Source organism: Malus domestica, chromosome 01, assembly GCF_042453785.1.
Source record: "Malus domestica chromosome 01, GDT2T_hap1".
In the NCBI taxonomy this organism is placed as follows: Eukaryota; Viridiplantae; Streptophyta; class Magnoliopsida; order Rosales; family Rosaceae; genus Malus; species Malus domestica.
This window is the reverse complement of record NC_091661.1, coordinates 29346202-29361789: the sequence shown is the minus strand read 5'-3', so window position 1 is coordinate 29361789 and position 15588 is coordinate 29346202. Positions and strand designations below refer to the sequence as shown.

The 15588-nt window shown below is 37.9% G+C and overlaps 2 protein-coding genes across 6 annotated transcripts; one reads left to right on the top strand and one right to left on the bottom strand.

The window, feature by feature from the left end:
* Positions 1 to 2167: 2167 nt before the first annotated feature.
* LOC103440145 (calcium-dependent protein kinase 26-like) lies at positions 2168 to 5635 on the bottom strand. Of its 5 annotated transcripts, XM_070820143.1 has the most exons (6): positions 5368 to 5584; positions 4762 to 4846; positions 3955 to 4659; positions 3567 to 3863; positions 2990 to 3391; positions 2168 to 2907 (listed from the first exon to the last, which is right to left on the bottom strand). In XM_070820143.1, exons 3-6 carry the CDS (start codon positions 4541 to 4543, stop codon positions 2645 to 2647), a joined length of 1551 nt encoding a protein of 516 aa, XP_070676244.1. In that variant the 5' UTR covers positions 4544 to 4659; positions 4762 to 4846; positions 5368 to 5584; the 3' UTR covers positions 2168 to 2644. The 5 variants fall into 5 exon arrangements, with proteins under 5 accessions (XP_070676244.1, XP_070676236.1, XP_008377036.1 ...); XM_070820135.1 differs by lacking the exon at positions 4762 to 4846 and having other exon boundaries at positions 3955 to 4761; positions 5368 to 5635; XM_008378814.4 differs by having other exon boundaries at positions 3955 to 4846; positions 5368 to 5608.
* A 3776-nt stretch (positions 5636 to 9411) lies between these two features.
* On the top strand, positions 9412 to 13764 carry LOC103440129 (zinc finger CCCH domain-containing protein 63). Its single transcript, XM_029103639.2, has 9 exons — positions 9412 to 10221; positions 10314 to 10409; positions 11139 to 11228; positions 11319 to 11420; positions 11730 to 11876; positions 11998 to 12117; positions 12221 to 12280; positions 12992 to 13089; positions 13199 to 13764. Exons 1-9 carry the CDS (start codon positions 9772 to 9774, stop codon positions 13338 to 13340), a joined length of 1305 nt encoding a protein of 434 aa, XP_028959472.1. The 5' UTR covers positions 9412 to 9771; the 3' UTR covers positions 13341 to 13764.
* The last annotated feature ends 1824 nt before the right edge of the window (positions 13765 to 15588 follow it).

The following is a 15588-nucleotide window of genomic DNA, read 5'->3' as shown; positions in this document are numbered from 1 at the left end:
CCCTCCATAACCAATTGCTGCCACCAATTTGCAAATAATTAGCAAATGTGAGTCAGATCAATTGATAATGGTGTGTTTATCAGTTAATTTTTTGTGTGTCCGCCAATCGGATTAGGTGAACTGTTCGACCAACTTATAGAGGCATGGAACCCTTGCATTGAGATGTTAAAATATACATTTAGTGTATATTTTTTTTTTAAATTATAGATGTTAAAATCACCATTAGGTGAGGTTTAAACAAAAAATAGCAAAACTTAATTTTGGTAATAGTCTTTCACCTTATATTTAGATAAAAGAAAAATTAACAAAGCAAAAAGGTTAAAATATCCTCAAAATATATTTTTCCGTGCAAGGAGCCCGACACGTTTTCTTTCTGAGCATCTGGGAGTTTGCCTTGTTCTATGTGCGCAAAGCCTGCCTCGTCTAGTGTGCCTACGTTCGCCTCGTTCTGCATGTGAGTTGTCTGCATTGTTTTGTGTGTCAGAAGACCGCCTCTTTTTGTCTCCACAAAGCCAGTGTCATTTTGGCGTGCACGAAGACAACCTCGTTTTCTATGCACAAGGCTAGCCTCGATTTGTGCGACTTATATCGCCTTGTTTTTTGTGCATGGAACTCACCTCGTTTTCTGTGCCATAAGCCTGCACTGTTTTCTGTGAGCGGAGCCTGCCTTGTTTTACATGTCATGGTTCACTTCGTTCAATGTGAGATGAGTTCGCCTCGTTTTATGTGCGTTGAGCCCGCCTAACACCCACGTTTTTTTTTTTTTACAAAAATGCGAATTTTTATTTTCCCAAAATATTTTCCTAAGCATTAAGTTAAAACTTTTTAAGGAATTCGAAAGCAATTTTACAGCTTATTGACCAACAAATGTATATTTCGTAAAATATTTGAGTAAAAAACTAAAAAAATAAGTGAAAAACATAGTAGTAAGGCCCATATCATTGTCAAATTGGGTTCCACATTCAAGAATTTCAACAGAAAGTCTCATCTTAGTTTTCAAAACTTCACAATGAGGCGAAAGTGAAAATAAATAGATTGAACAGAGATTTATGTTCGAAATTGCAAAACCGACTGAAAACTGTGAGTGTTAGTCCATCTTTTTTTTCTTTTTTTTTTTGTAGATAATGCAAATTTTTTATTTTCTCAAAATATTTTTTGTGAGCATTAAGGAAATCTTTATAATGTATTTGGAAGCAGATTTATTATTTTTTGAGCAACAAATATATATTTAGCACTGGTCTAAAAATCAGCCTAGGCTCTGGGTAGTGGAACCCCGCCCCGATTTTGGGCAAGGCGTTTGGAAAAATCGGCTAGAAGCTAGGCGGCTCCTAGGCGGAGAGCTAGGTGGGACCTAGGCTATTTTTTTATTAATTGTGTGCTTTTTTTTTTGGTTGCATGATGATATACTTATGAAAATGGTGGGACCTAGGCTATTTTTTTATTAATTGTGTGCTTTTTTTTTTGTTGCATGATGATATACTTATGAAAATGGTGTACCTAATTTGCAAATGATGGATTTACTACAAGTTCATCCAATACTTATGGAAATGATGGATTTACTACAAGTTTATCATTATTTTATTATCCATACAAGTATAGTTTTTTTTTAGGTGTAAATAGACACTATTTACAAGATATATAATAAATTTATATAAATCCGTTTAGGCCACCTAGATACTAGGCCCATGCCTACCGTCCAACTAGCTTAGCGATTTTTAGAACCTTGATATTTAGTACAACATTTAAGCAGAGAAGTAAAAAAATATAGAGATGTTAAAATGTATATTTAGTGTATATTTAAAAAAAAAATAGAGATGTTAAAATCGTCTGTATGTGAGGTTTAAACAAAAAATAGCAAAATTTTGTTTTGAATAGTCTTTCACCCTCTTTTGGTTCACAAATAAGGTTCTATTAATAAGTAGTTTTCATTTAGATAAAAGAAAAATTAACAAAAAATAAAAAAACACAAGATTCAAATATCTTTAAATTTCAGTTGTATCTGTAACAAAAATGTCTATCAACGGAAGGCTTGTAGTTTGACTCGATCACTTGAAAATAGCATTTACTTATGCACTAGAGATCTCGTGTCCGGCCCGCTCGATATTGTATCACCGTGAAACTGACAAGGTGAATAATAAAAAAAGGGCAGAAAGATAAATCACAAGACTTGGAAAGCACTTCTGTGAACAATTACTTTGTACGAAAGGGCAGAAGCTCATTAGGCATGCATCACATACCACTCTTCTTAAGCTACCAACATGAAAAATGGCACTAAACATCACGAATCAGCCGAGTGGAAACACAGACATGGAAACAGACATGAACTATATATTACATTAGCTTACAGAAGCCTGTCAGTTTCGGGACATCGTAGCAAAACTTCATCAGAACACTCCACCTCCATCTATCGCCCTTCCTACCTACCCGTAAAAGCGGAAATTCACTCTCCCTTATCATGAAGACATCTCCCATCATACGACCAGCTACTTGAAGTTGAAACTAATGAGAAAAGTGGCACCAAGCATTAGGAATAAGCCAAACGGTAACATATGTGCTTGCTACAATGCACGAGCTGAAAGACTTTAGACTTCATATGAGCATCAGGGCCCTCCGCCTTATCTTTTACTGCTTCAGGTCCACACGGTTAACAGACAAGAGAAGATCTCAGAGATGTAGGATAATGTGTGCATGATGACCAACGAATGATTGATTCGGTCACCATGAAATCTAGTTGCTCGTGCTCACCAAGTCCAATAGTACGGTTCCTCTTGCTGTGAATGGCTGATGTCCTAGATCCAGTTGGTCCACCTGTCCTTAAAGCTTCGGCTGGTTTGTTAACCAATTGTCTTGTTTCAAGTCCGAATGAAACAGAATCTGGCAATAATAGCAGCTTCCTTGAGATTGTCTCTGCATTACAATACATTAAAATGATTGAGACGAGATTTCTATGCTACTGATGCAGGGAGAAGCAAAATGTAACTCAAAATACCTCCATGAATTGTGTCTACTCTGGATATGCTGGCTGAGAACTCTATTGCACAACTACCTTCCTCGACCAAAGAACTAGGGCTGAAGAATGAAAAGCTTGGCATGGAGGGAATAGGGGAGGAGAATTCCAAACCATTAGAATCACCATCACCGCAGAATGAAAACCCGCCAGATGCTAATTGGGGAGTAAATGGTTCCGCCATGAAAGCAGAAAAAGATGACCTACAAGTAAATGTAGGTGATTGGGCATCACATACACTAGGTGATCCAGAGCCAAAGCTGATGTCTTGACTCCTGGACATACAGAATGAGCTGCCGGCTACATCACATTCTCCACGGCCTCCATTTTCACATTGACTCGGTAGTTTAGGATATGGTTCATTAACCCTCATCCAAGGATGATCTACAGGGGAAAGTTCACAACGAACACATATTAGTCAAGCACACTACGAAACTTCTTTCATTCACCACTCACAAACACAGATTTCATAACGCATCATTCATGGACTATTAACTGTTACAGCATTTCAATAAACTCTTGGTGAGTGTGTGTGTTTTCATGCGTGCATTTGACCTACCTAAAACTTGCTGAGCAGTGAGCCTTTGTGAAGGATCTTTACAGAGCATTGCTCTAATCAAATCCTTAGCTGATCCAGTAATTCGATCCCAGGGATCAGATGGGAATCTCAGGTCAGCTGTCCTAACAGCATCAAATATCCGTGACTTCGTCTTCCCCCAAAATGGCGGCATTCCACTAAGAAGAATATAGAGAACAACGCCCGCACTCCAGACATCTGCAGCCTGGTTATAGCTACCTGCAAGTACCTCAGGAGCTATATAAAACGGACTCCCAACTAAACCATGCAAACTCTGCCCTGCTTCGACAAAAAACACTGTCAAAAGTCTGAACTCAAAGTTTTAGCGGAAAAAAATTAGCCAGCCAATATAAAGGAAATATGGAATTACCAGGCTTGATGTAGGTTGCAAGACCAAAATCGGCCAACTTGATTGGAGACGAGGAGGCTTTTGTGGCCAATAGGATGTTCTCTGGCTTCAAATCTCTGTGAACAACCCCATTTTCGTGACAATATAGAACTACCCGAATCAGATGCCTAAAGAGAACCCTGGCATCAGACTCAGAGAACCGTCCGTGCTTCTCCAACTGATGGAAAAGCTCCCCTCCTGCACAAAGCTCCATCACCAAATGAACATACTCTTCCTCTTCATACACCGCCTTAAGATCTACAACATTTGGGTGCCCAGATAACCTGGTCATAATTTCAATCTCAAGTTTAACGCCTCGCACATCGTCTGAGGTCACTAATCGATCTTTAGCAATTGACTTACATGCCAAGACCTCTCCCGTCAACTTATCGGTGCACACCCTAATAACACCAAACTGCCCCCAACCTAATTGCTCTCCTAGAATGTACCGATCCTTTAGATTTGAGGTCTCATCTGCATCTAAGATGGAGGAAGTCAAGCTAGCAACTTTGTAGCAATTGCACAGCCCTGTTGATGCTTCATTGCTGCTGTTGCTCTTGGCAACAGCCATACCAATATCCCGCTCCTCAACCACCCAGAACACTAATCACAATTTCGGCCCACAAATCTCAATTTTCAGGCTTTCGTGCAGAATATTTCAAAATCCTTTCCCAACAGATGAGAAACCTGAAGTTTGAAGTCAATATCTTGAATTCTCAGTCAAATCAGAAGAGAAGCTTCCTGGGATAGTAAACAAAGTTCTCAATAAGGCTTCTAGAACACTTGAACCTTAACAACAACAAAAGTTCCAAGCTTTCAGCAGGGAATTCCTTTTCGACATGACCGGATCACGTGGATCCGGATAGAAATGAAGCTGTACCAATTACCAAAATTCAGTCTCAAGGGAGCAAATTCCATTTACAGCAAAAAAAAAAAAGAGAAAATCTCCTTGCTTTCTATTAACAGGTTGCTTCTTTTCGGACTTTTTGACCTCCAGAGTCAAGCACAAAACAGAATTCAAGCTCAATTCAGACACAAATCTCCCACTTTTCACAAACCACCCAAAACTAGAAACAAAGGAAAATGAAAAGTTTGAGCATTTTTACGTATAGATCAATCTAGAATCTCCAACAACAAGCTCTAATCATCTGAAAACAAAACCCCAAAAACACCCAAATTCCATCAACCTAAAAAGTTCCCAACTTTACTAAAAACAACAAAATTCAAACGCAACCCATCAAATTCCAGTTGAAAACAAAACAACCCCGATCCAGTTTTCCAAGGACTTCCAGAAAAAAGCACTTACATACGAAACCCAGAACCCCAAATCCACACACACTCAAACATATACATTTAGAGAGAGAGAGAGAGAGATTGTGAGAGAGGGAAAGGTACCTGCTTGAAGAGAGATAAAGCGCAGAGAATGGAAAAGAGGCCGTTGGAGCAGTGGTGGAGCTCCACAAGACAGAACTCTCTTCTGTCCTGTGGCTCGCTCTCTCTCCCTCTCTCTCCTTGGATTTTGGCTTTGGATTCCTCCGAGGCTGCTTTAAACTCTTCTTGTTTGCGATGTTTGGCTCCTCCCTGCTCCTACCCTCTCTCTCCTTGGAATTGGACTTCGGCTTTTTCTTTTTATTTTATTCATATATTTTTTCAAATACGGGGTCTATCTTTCTCTACTCGCTCGGTTGGTTGTAATCCGACGTACTCGCCTATTCTTAGCTACTTTCCTTTTCCATTTATTCAGCCAGATAGGAAAGTAACTAACTTTCCTTTTCAGGAAACTTTTGACAATTTTGAATCCAACATGAACAGATGAGGAAGTTAATAGTCACCGTAGAGAGTTTATTTAACAAATCACTCTGTAATAAGGACTTTCATATAAATTTTCTTGAACAACAAATGAGTATTATAAATTATATTGGGATTAGTCCAAGTGCTTAATGAGGAATTGAGATCGTATTTGAATCTCTGTGTTCGGAGCTGGTAAGTTCAAAGATCTGAATCACTCATTCAAAATACTACAACCCTCGTTTGTCTATCTTACTAACTCACCTCACACAAACTAAGGATTCGGATCTCTCTCTTCGACCTTGAAGGGCCCTGATTTTTCATTCCGTTTGTTTCGGACTTGGAGATACGGAAAGGATCTTGATTCCTTAACTAGGGATGTGTTGAGTTGGAGGTATAGTTTTATGCTAGCCAGCCTTGTAATGATGTTATAAGTCAACTCCGTCTCCAATTTTAGAGTTTAATTATGATGAATCTATATTTGACTGAACTCCAATCAGAGAAATCATTCTTAGAATTTCAACAGACCCTTTTTCTCTCTTTACGTAGATTCTTAAACACCACATTTTGATCAACGGTCTAACGATGTTGTTATTGATCTTGATCTCATTTCATAGTATTGTCGTTAGCATAAATTCAAAGGTTCTCTTAAGTGGTAGAGATGAGTATTGTCCTTACACTACAATGTGGGTTTAAACTTCATCGGCCCCTAATTTAACAAGTTTATCGTTTGATAAAAAATAAAAATAAAAAGTTGTTTTCATAAATATGTGGCTTTTTAGCCAAAAATTATTCTTAAGATTTTCTTAACTCCTCACTTTGGTCACTGAAATTCAAAATCAATAAAAATGGTACCTAAGTTTGTTCTCAATCATTTAATTTGGTTATTCTGTGAAAATTCTATTAAATAAGGATCAAAATGATAAAAATACCCTCTATTTAATAAACAGCATGCCAAAATGATTTGACAAAAAAAATTGATAGTATTTTTGTCAATTTATCCTTATTTAATGAAAAATTTTCATGTAATGACTAAAACGATTGATGGTTGGCAAACTCAATGATTATTTCTATTGATTTTAAATCTTAGATACCAAAATGAAGAGTTAAGCCAACCTCAATTACTATTTTGGCTAAAAAGTGTATTGTTAATTACATGTGAAGGATAATTAAACAGTTGTAAATAATAACAAAGATTTTCTTAGAACTAGAAACAAGAATGCTCTTCGATATGCTGCAAAGTTTGGATTTACCCGAATGCCTGCTTAAATATGCTGATAGCTTATTAGAAAAATCCAAGGTAATATTATTTTTAAAGAAAATTAATGAAAAATGTTTGAAAACTTTGAGTTTTAAAGATAAGGACAAAATAAAAAGTAAAGTGAATAATACTAAGATTGATTTTTTAGTATAAAAATATGGTTTTTCGTTAAAGTAAATAGTATTGGAAGCTTTTCGTTAAAATTCATTTCTTTTTAGGGTCGCCATCAACTATGAGACTTTCTTCTTCTTCTAGTTTTCTTGTTCTTCTTAGAATCTTAGAGATTTCGGTTATAATGGATGAGATTAAAATATAAAAAAAAGTTAGAGATGACAACAGATGATGTGAACAATAATGGATTCAGGATTCGAACATTTGATGTGCGCAACATGGTGGGTTCAGGAATTGAACATATGAAGTGCACAACTATATTGTGCACATCTAAATAGATATTAATATATATCGACGCAATCTGGTGAGTGATATCAAGAGAATTTGTCAAGTACGCTCGACGCAACTTGCCAAGTGTTGTCGAAATATGTCTAGTAGACATTACATCAAACACTCGAGAGAAACATAAAAGACCTGTACCAAACATTCGAAAGATTATGAGAATGTATATTTTATGAATTTCAAATGGTGCTAGGACCATCTTGATCTCAATGTACATCGGTCATTGGCCATCAAAGAAATATATATTGTTATTATTTATCTTCTAGAAACTGAAAAAACGACAACTTGTTAAAATCTATAGAATTGACAGATGATCGATGATGTACGTAGTATTTTCCATATCCTCTCAGCTCCCGGCCTGCCGCATGCAGAAGAAAGTTGTTCAGTATTCTTTCTTAATCTGGAAAATCCCAAATGACAAGAAACTACGATACTTCCTAAACTTGTGCCCTGTTAGTTGAGACGTGTATGCATGCAGTCAACTAAAATGTTCATGATCTGAAATATTGCATGCAATTGGCTCGATATCTGCCGGTCGCAGACATCAGTTTGCAGCGGCGGCGCGATGAAGTCGAAAACTTCCTCATCCACTCGGCTTTCCGTTCCTTTTATTTGTCTACTAGAAAGGGTAAATTGAGGAAGGTCGATTATTAATTCTTCTAGGGAAGAGGAGGGGGAGAGATGAGATTTATACACGAGCTTGAGTATTGGGATAAGCCTTGTTAACTACTTAAACTATAATTACGATAAAAACTTGTAGAATAAAACATTATTTCAATACACGTCGCTACCTTGAATTATTAAATGTTTCCCGTTATTTATGTGCAATTGAAAGTCGTAAATTAATCTTGTAAATACAGTAGAGTCTAACCTAAAAATTATTAATTTACTCAAATATTTACTGTACTAAGAACAAGTGTTGAGCCTTGGGCTTTAACAATTGTGGTGGAAACATATAGAATACTTTCGTGTTGATCACTTTTATGAAACCTTAGTATAAAGTTAAGTGTTCATAAACTACGTAAATCATCTTCAAATTATAGAGGTTTAAGTGTTTTTTTTTAATAGTTTGACAAATATTTAAATTTATGATTAGATTATTACTTAAGTGTTGATTAATATGCTTATTTCTTATTGATGACACATCATATAGTTTACAAATTCAATCTAAAAAGTTGGTCTACCTAACATTACTCAGAAAACAAAGATTGGACGCTCTATTCGTCCAACTAGTCTGATATGTTCAGAGAGCACTATGACATATGATATTTCATTTCACTTATGAATGAGATGTCTCAAATTGGACTCTCATTGATAATAAGTTCAATACTTAATTATAATTGATCTAATATGTAGGTTAAACCAAATCCGTAATCATGATGGGACCTTCAATAGTTTTTTTTGGACAACCAATAAGATAATTTCTATTAGAGAAATGCGTAATTGGATTATTGGTCTTTGTGGTGATACGGTAATAAGAAAATAACTCTTGTGGTAAAGTCTGGTAGGATTTAGGCTAAAAATTGAATTATGTCAACCCTCCATTAATTATTAGTATATGAGCTACGTATATAAGATTAAAACATAACTCTCCATTAATTGTTAGCACGTGAGATTAACTTTATCTTTTAACCTCACATATGAGCCTCATGGAGTCATGTGCTAACAATTAATAAAAAGTTGACGAAATTTTCAATTTTTGGTCTAAATCTTAACAAACTTCATCACATGCGTTTAAATTCTAATTTTATCATATGAGCTATCTTCCGACTACCATATCATCACGAGACAATTAATCCAATTAAGCCTTGAGAAATGCTAAAAAGACTGTCTCAAAGTGAGACTACTTACCATCTTACAATTTAATGTTAATTTTTATATAAATATTATAAAATATTATGTAAAAAATATGAGACGACATAGGACACTCGTGCGTTGCCTTCCCATCAGAATCAGGGCATTTCAGTAATTCAATTTCCTCGTAGACACGACGCAATTCCAGTTTTGTCCATCGCCTCCCTCCCCCTACTGCGCGAGCGAGACTGAACAGACTTATAGAGAGAGAGAGAGCAAGAAATTTCGAGCTTCCGAATCTCTCCAACTCCATGATCGGATTCCAATCAGCCAATCCATCCAATCAATTTTGAAAAAAACCCAGAAAAAAATCAAGAAAAAAGAGGGAAAATCGAAGCTTTTGAGTTCCAGTTCAAAGTATATAGCTACAGAGAGATTCGAATCGAAGCTTTTGAGTTCCAGTTCAAAGTATATAGCTATAGAGAGATTCGAATCCGTAGCTAATGGATGTAGACGGAGGGGGAAGCAAACGGGTCTTCAACAGACTGGGTGGGCAGCAATCCGACCCGTCAAAGAACCAGAAGGTATGCTACCATTGGAGGGCGGGCAAGTGCAATCGCCACCCTTGCCCTTTTCTCCACAGAGAGCTCCCGGCGCCGCCGTCGCAGCAAGGTTTCAATGGGACGGCCTCGACTAAGCGCCATCACGCCTTCACGGCCAACACCGATGGTCCATCGTCCCGGAATCGGGGTCCAAATAACTTCAATGGCGGGGCTTCTTCGACGTGGGGCCGTACAGGAGGAGCGAATAGGGTGTTTGTTAGGAAGATGGAGAAAGTCTGTAATTTTTGGGTTCAGGGGAATTGCAGCTATGGGGACAAGTGTAAGTTCTTGCATTCTTGGAGTATGGGGGATAGCTTCAGCTTGTTGACGCAGCTTGAGGGGCATCAGAAGGTATTCGTTTGGATTACATGGGCTGGGTTCTCATTGTTTCAATTGGGTTACTTTGTGTGCTTTTGGGAACTGATGGGGGTTTTTGGGAACAGGTTGTTAGTGGGATTGCACTGCCTTCTGGGTCTGATAAGCTGTATACTGGGAGTAAGGATCAAACTGTAAGGGTTTGGGATTGCGCATCCGGTCAGGTAGTTATTCACTTTTGGGACTCCAATTTTCAATTATTTAACAATATTCAATGCATAGTTTCTGAGGATTTACAGTTTTAAATAGATAAGTTTCAGTACTTATTCCCCTTTTTTGTGACGGGGGAAAGTTTAATGTTTGAATAGATGGGTAAAGGACTCCCGTAGCGTATCTCATTTCTGTTCTTTGGATTAGGTTTAGTTTAGTACATTTGGTAGACGTTGTAGTTCCAACCCGTTGTAGTTTATAAGGTCGTTGTGTAATAGGAATGTTAGAGTTGTATGCCAGCTAATGACTATGTAAAGAAAGCTCTTAGTGATCACAGTCAGTAGAAGCCTTAAACAATGAGTGCAAGTTGTATGTACAAAGTAGTTTCCATACCACATCACTGAATGCAGCTGTCGCTCAAATTATAGTTTAATGGATGGTGATCACATTAGCGAGCAGAGTGTGCAAACTCATGAATACCCATGACGAAAAATGTGGAAGGGAAACACGGCTTGTTCTGGAGGATGCATAGAAGAGAGCTCCTGACATGGTGGACTGAAGAGCTTTCTAGAGATTTGCTCCCATGTCTCAATATCTATTGACTTTGTAGTTTTCCTAAATCACATGGTCATTGCCACTGGGTTTACTCTAGATAGTTGGACAATATTTTTTCACATGTCTCATTGCCATTCCAGAGGGCTGGGAAAATAATTCGTGTGTGCTTCTATTTGGTTATTTTGCAGTGCATGGGAGTTATTAATCTTGGTGGTGAAGTAGGTTGTATGATCAGTGAAGGTCCTTGGATTTTTGTTGGCATACCAGAAGCTGTAAAGGTAGGGCAGGAGGATTCTCTTTTAATGTAAGCTTATAGGATCAGACTTTAAGGATACTTTGTCTCATTTGTGTATGGATATGTTTTGTAGGCCTGGAACACCCAAACTAACTCGGAACTGAGTCTTAGTGGGCCTGTCGGACAAGTTTATGCCATGGTTGTGGGTAATGATTTGCTCTTTGCCGGTACACAGGTAATTCCTTTACTGCCATAATGGCTTAATTTATGTTTGGTCCCCATTCTTGGTCAAAATATTTCTTGTTAGGGCTTTCAGCTGTGAGGTATTTCACTGTTTACTACTATATTATGTGAACCATCCAATTGAAAAATGTATTATTGAAGGAGCATTTTTTCTTTTTTATTTCATATCTTTTTCATGTGAGTTGCATCTAAATTAGCGAAGGCCCTTGCATCTGCTTTTTCCCTCTCTGTTTTCCTTTGTGCATTCATGTGTGGGATCTACATATTTTCTAATATTTAGCAAAATTGTCCTTCAATGCAGGATGGTTCTATATTGGCATGGAAGTTTAATGCTGTGACTAATTGCTTCGAACCAGCTGCATCACTGATAGGTCACACCCTTGCAGTTGTTTCATTAGTAGTTGGAGCAAATAGGCTCTACTCTGGTTCAATGGATAATTCTATAAGGGTAAGTTGGGTTGAGTATCACATGTTTTCTGTAATATGCATAAACTCTTGCTGATGGAACATTTGAGGCCTTAAATTGCTTGACACCAATAGCTCAGTCATTTCTTTGGTATTCTTTTTAGGTCTGGAGCCTGGAAACTTTGCAGTGTATACAAACTCTAACAGAGCATACTGCAGTTGTCATGTCTGTTCTTTGCTGGGATCAGTTTCTCTTATCATGTTCCTTGGATCGACAATTAAAGGTGTGTTTTCTATGATTTATAACTCTTTTTTGTGGGTGTGTAACTGTGTGTTGCAGTAGACCTGTAAACTTATTTAATTGTTCCACTTCATTTGTTTGTGCAGGTCTGGGTTGCTACTCAAAGTGGAAACTTGGAAGCAACATATACTCACACGGAAGAAAATGTAAGTTTATGTTTCAATATTTTTCATTCTTCAGTTAATCCCTGTTCCTGCGTTGACTAAGAATAAGAAAGGTATGTTATAGGATTTTTTTAGCCCTATGTTTGGATGAGGGACGTAAAAGTACCCAGGAAGTTCAGACTCAATTGTTAAAAAATTAAAAATGCACTACAAGGGGTACTACCAATGAACTACTCAAGCACTACAAAGCTACTACTAAAAGTCTAAAACACTACAAATGCACTACAAATACAGTAACCGAAGGACTTTCAAAATGACATTATGACAGGTGTCATTTGAAAGTCTTCTCAATTGTGTTGCATCAAGTTCATCTATCTAATTTTGTAGTTCATGCCTAACAAATTTAGCCTCGGATCCATGGAAACTCAAAGTTCCTCATCCAAACATAGGGTAGAGGAACATTCAAGGCTGACACTCTGGCTGTACATTTATCTAATGCAAGTTCTATTTGCTTAAAACTAGGTTTGGGTAGAATTATAGAACCACCTTTGTATGCGTGCTACGCATGTATTTTGTGTTTAAATTCCATAACCATCATTGTATTTCCCATAATAAATGAATCAGTATGCTTGATGTTCACCTAGCTGTGGGTTTAATGTTGAGTTTCGTGGACCTGTTATCATTAGAGGTTATTTATGATTTTCAAGGTGACATGAAAGGTCAAGTTTAATAATGCTTAGGACCTTGCTGCAGGGTTTGATTACACTTTGCGGGATGCATGATTCAGAAGCCAAGCCAGTCTTACTGTGCGCTTGCAATGACAACACTGTCCGTGTATATGATTTGCCATCGTGAGTTTTCAACACAATCTCTCTGCTGTAGTCCTTTTATACGTTAGTTCTAGAAAACATTTTTCAAGCATCTCACTTTGCTGCAATTGTCTTCTTTGCTATGGTCTAGGTTTTCGGAGAGGGGTAAAATTTTTTCAAAACAGGAGATAAGATCGATTCAGGTAGGCCCTGGTGGCTTGTTTTTCACGGGTGATGGAACCGGTCAAGTGAAAGTATGGAAATGGACTGAACCAGCTGCGGTCACCGCCTGAGAAAGGGGAGATTATTTATATTGGCCACATTGTATCTGTAGCTTTTTCATTTTTCTTTTCTGGGTTCTTTCGTAAGTGTTAGCTCTGAGGAATGAATTACGGGATTTCTGTTTTTGGGTCGGAATGGATTGAGTTTTCTCTATTTTTGGAGGATTTCTAGAGCTAGGAATCAGTAGCATTAGCAGTGTTCGCAGTCCGCTCTTTTGGGTGCCATGAACGTGAAGAAGCTTCTTGGCTCGTTCGAAGTTTTGACTGCAGGACAAATTTTCATAAAGGAGTGAGTTATAAACACATTCTGTATGCATTGCGATGTGCTGGTCTTATCAGTGATGTGAGTTACTTATGTTCTTCGGAGTGTAATATTTCTCATCTTGTTTTCGAAAAATAAATAAAAAGTCGGCACACGTTATTTCTCTGTTGATTAGATCATAATCTTCTTGGTTGAAACATCCAAGCGCAGAGATGGAGATGGCTTCGCTGTTTTACGTGCTTTTTTAGGAAGCACTTCAGTTTTAATAAAATTTTCGACGTTTATTTAACAAAAGTGCTTTCGCTGAAGACGTTGAAGAGCGTAAGTGTCTTTAAGAAAAAGCATTTTCAAATGGGCTTTAAGGAAGTCCACCGAGAACCGTAAAGTGCTTTTCTGATCAATGGGGGCCTGGTGTGGCATGGTGACCATTAAACCAAACACATTAGCCAAACGGCCATTAGCCTATTACGGAATAGTTCTATGCCAACATAGCTCATTGCAATGTCATGAGAAACACTTGCAAACCAAAATTTGGGGGCCTATCAACAAAACAACTGCCAAGATTCAATAAAAAAAATTGAGCAAGGCTGTCAGCTAGGCCTGGCATTTTCAACCCAACCCATTAACCCGACCCAACCCGACCTATTAAAATTAGTATTCGGGTGGATGGTTAATGGGTCTGGTGGTTAACGAGTCAACCCGTTAATCACCCGTTAAATAACGGGTCAGTTTGGGTGAACCTCCGAAACCCATTAACCACCCGTTAACACTCGTTGGTAAGGATTTTTGTGTAATTAATCGAGCAAAAGCACTTTCCCATTATAAAAGCATTTTGTTATAATGGCTTCATGAGCAACTTGAGGTGAGGGCATGCGCTTGGTACCACTCAGTCGAGAAAAAGCACTTTCCCATTATAACAGCATTCTGACAATTTATCCCGATCGATTATAGAAAACATTTATCATCTTATAGTAAATGTTTTCTATAATTGTTGAGGCCTCCAGAAGCACTTTTAATTGTAATCTGCCATTCCATGTTGGCTCATGAATTGCATTGCATCCTCTGTGCATTGATTTGGATGAAATGTGTAAAAAAACACAAAAAAACCCACACAAAAAAAAAAAAAAAAACAATAACGGGTGACCCGTTAAGACCCGTTAACTTAACGGGTTGGTTTTAGGTGACCCGTTAGCTTAACGGGTCGGGTTAAACCCGATTCAAACCCAATAAACCGACCCGTTTACAGGCCTACTGTCAGCTACTCCAATTCGGCTTTCTCAAACTTCCTTGAAGAGTAAGGGAGATGACATTGTGGCATTCGGTGGTACTATTGGTTCGGAATGTCACGGTAGCCTCACAAGGAGTGTAAGAAACCCTAAATTTGAGGTTTATATAATTGAAACCGTTGATCTCGAACAGTAAAAATACGCCAAAACCCACAATCAATCTGCACCGTTGATTGCAACGGTTTATAAAAAATTTAAAATGAAGCAACATGTGTTGTGGGACCCACGCTTGCAGCGACAGATTTCATGTGGGTGGGCCACTCTTTCCACTCAAAACGCCTAATGGGCTCCACTCTTTGCATAAAGGCTTAGTCCCTATGAAGCCCTCAATTGTGAGGATGTCAGCATTTGAATCCTTGCCGGATCCCTCCATGTGATTATAGGAATTAACGCATGTGGACTGTTGATAAAAAATCGTATGACTATAATTAAATATTTTTTATCAACAGTCCACGTGCGTTGATCTCTAAGATCGCGCGATTTTTTATCAACGGTCCACGTGCGTTGATCTCTAAGATCCCTAGGAAGGGGATCCGGTGAGGATCCAAATCCCGGATTTTATACATACTCTGATGAGGCCCTATACTATAGGGTCTTGTTTTCAGACCCATTGGGAGGCCTTGGACCTTATATACGAAGATTATACGATTGTAAAGACCATATGTAGACTAAGGGCATTCATCTATGCACTAACGTTAGACTAAAGGAGAAA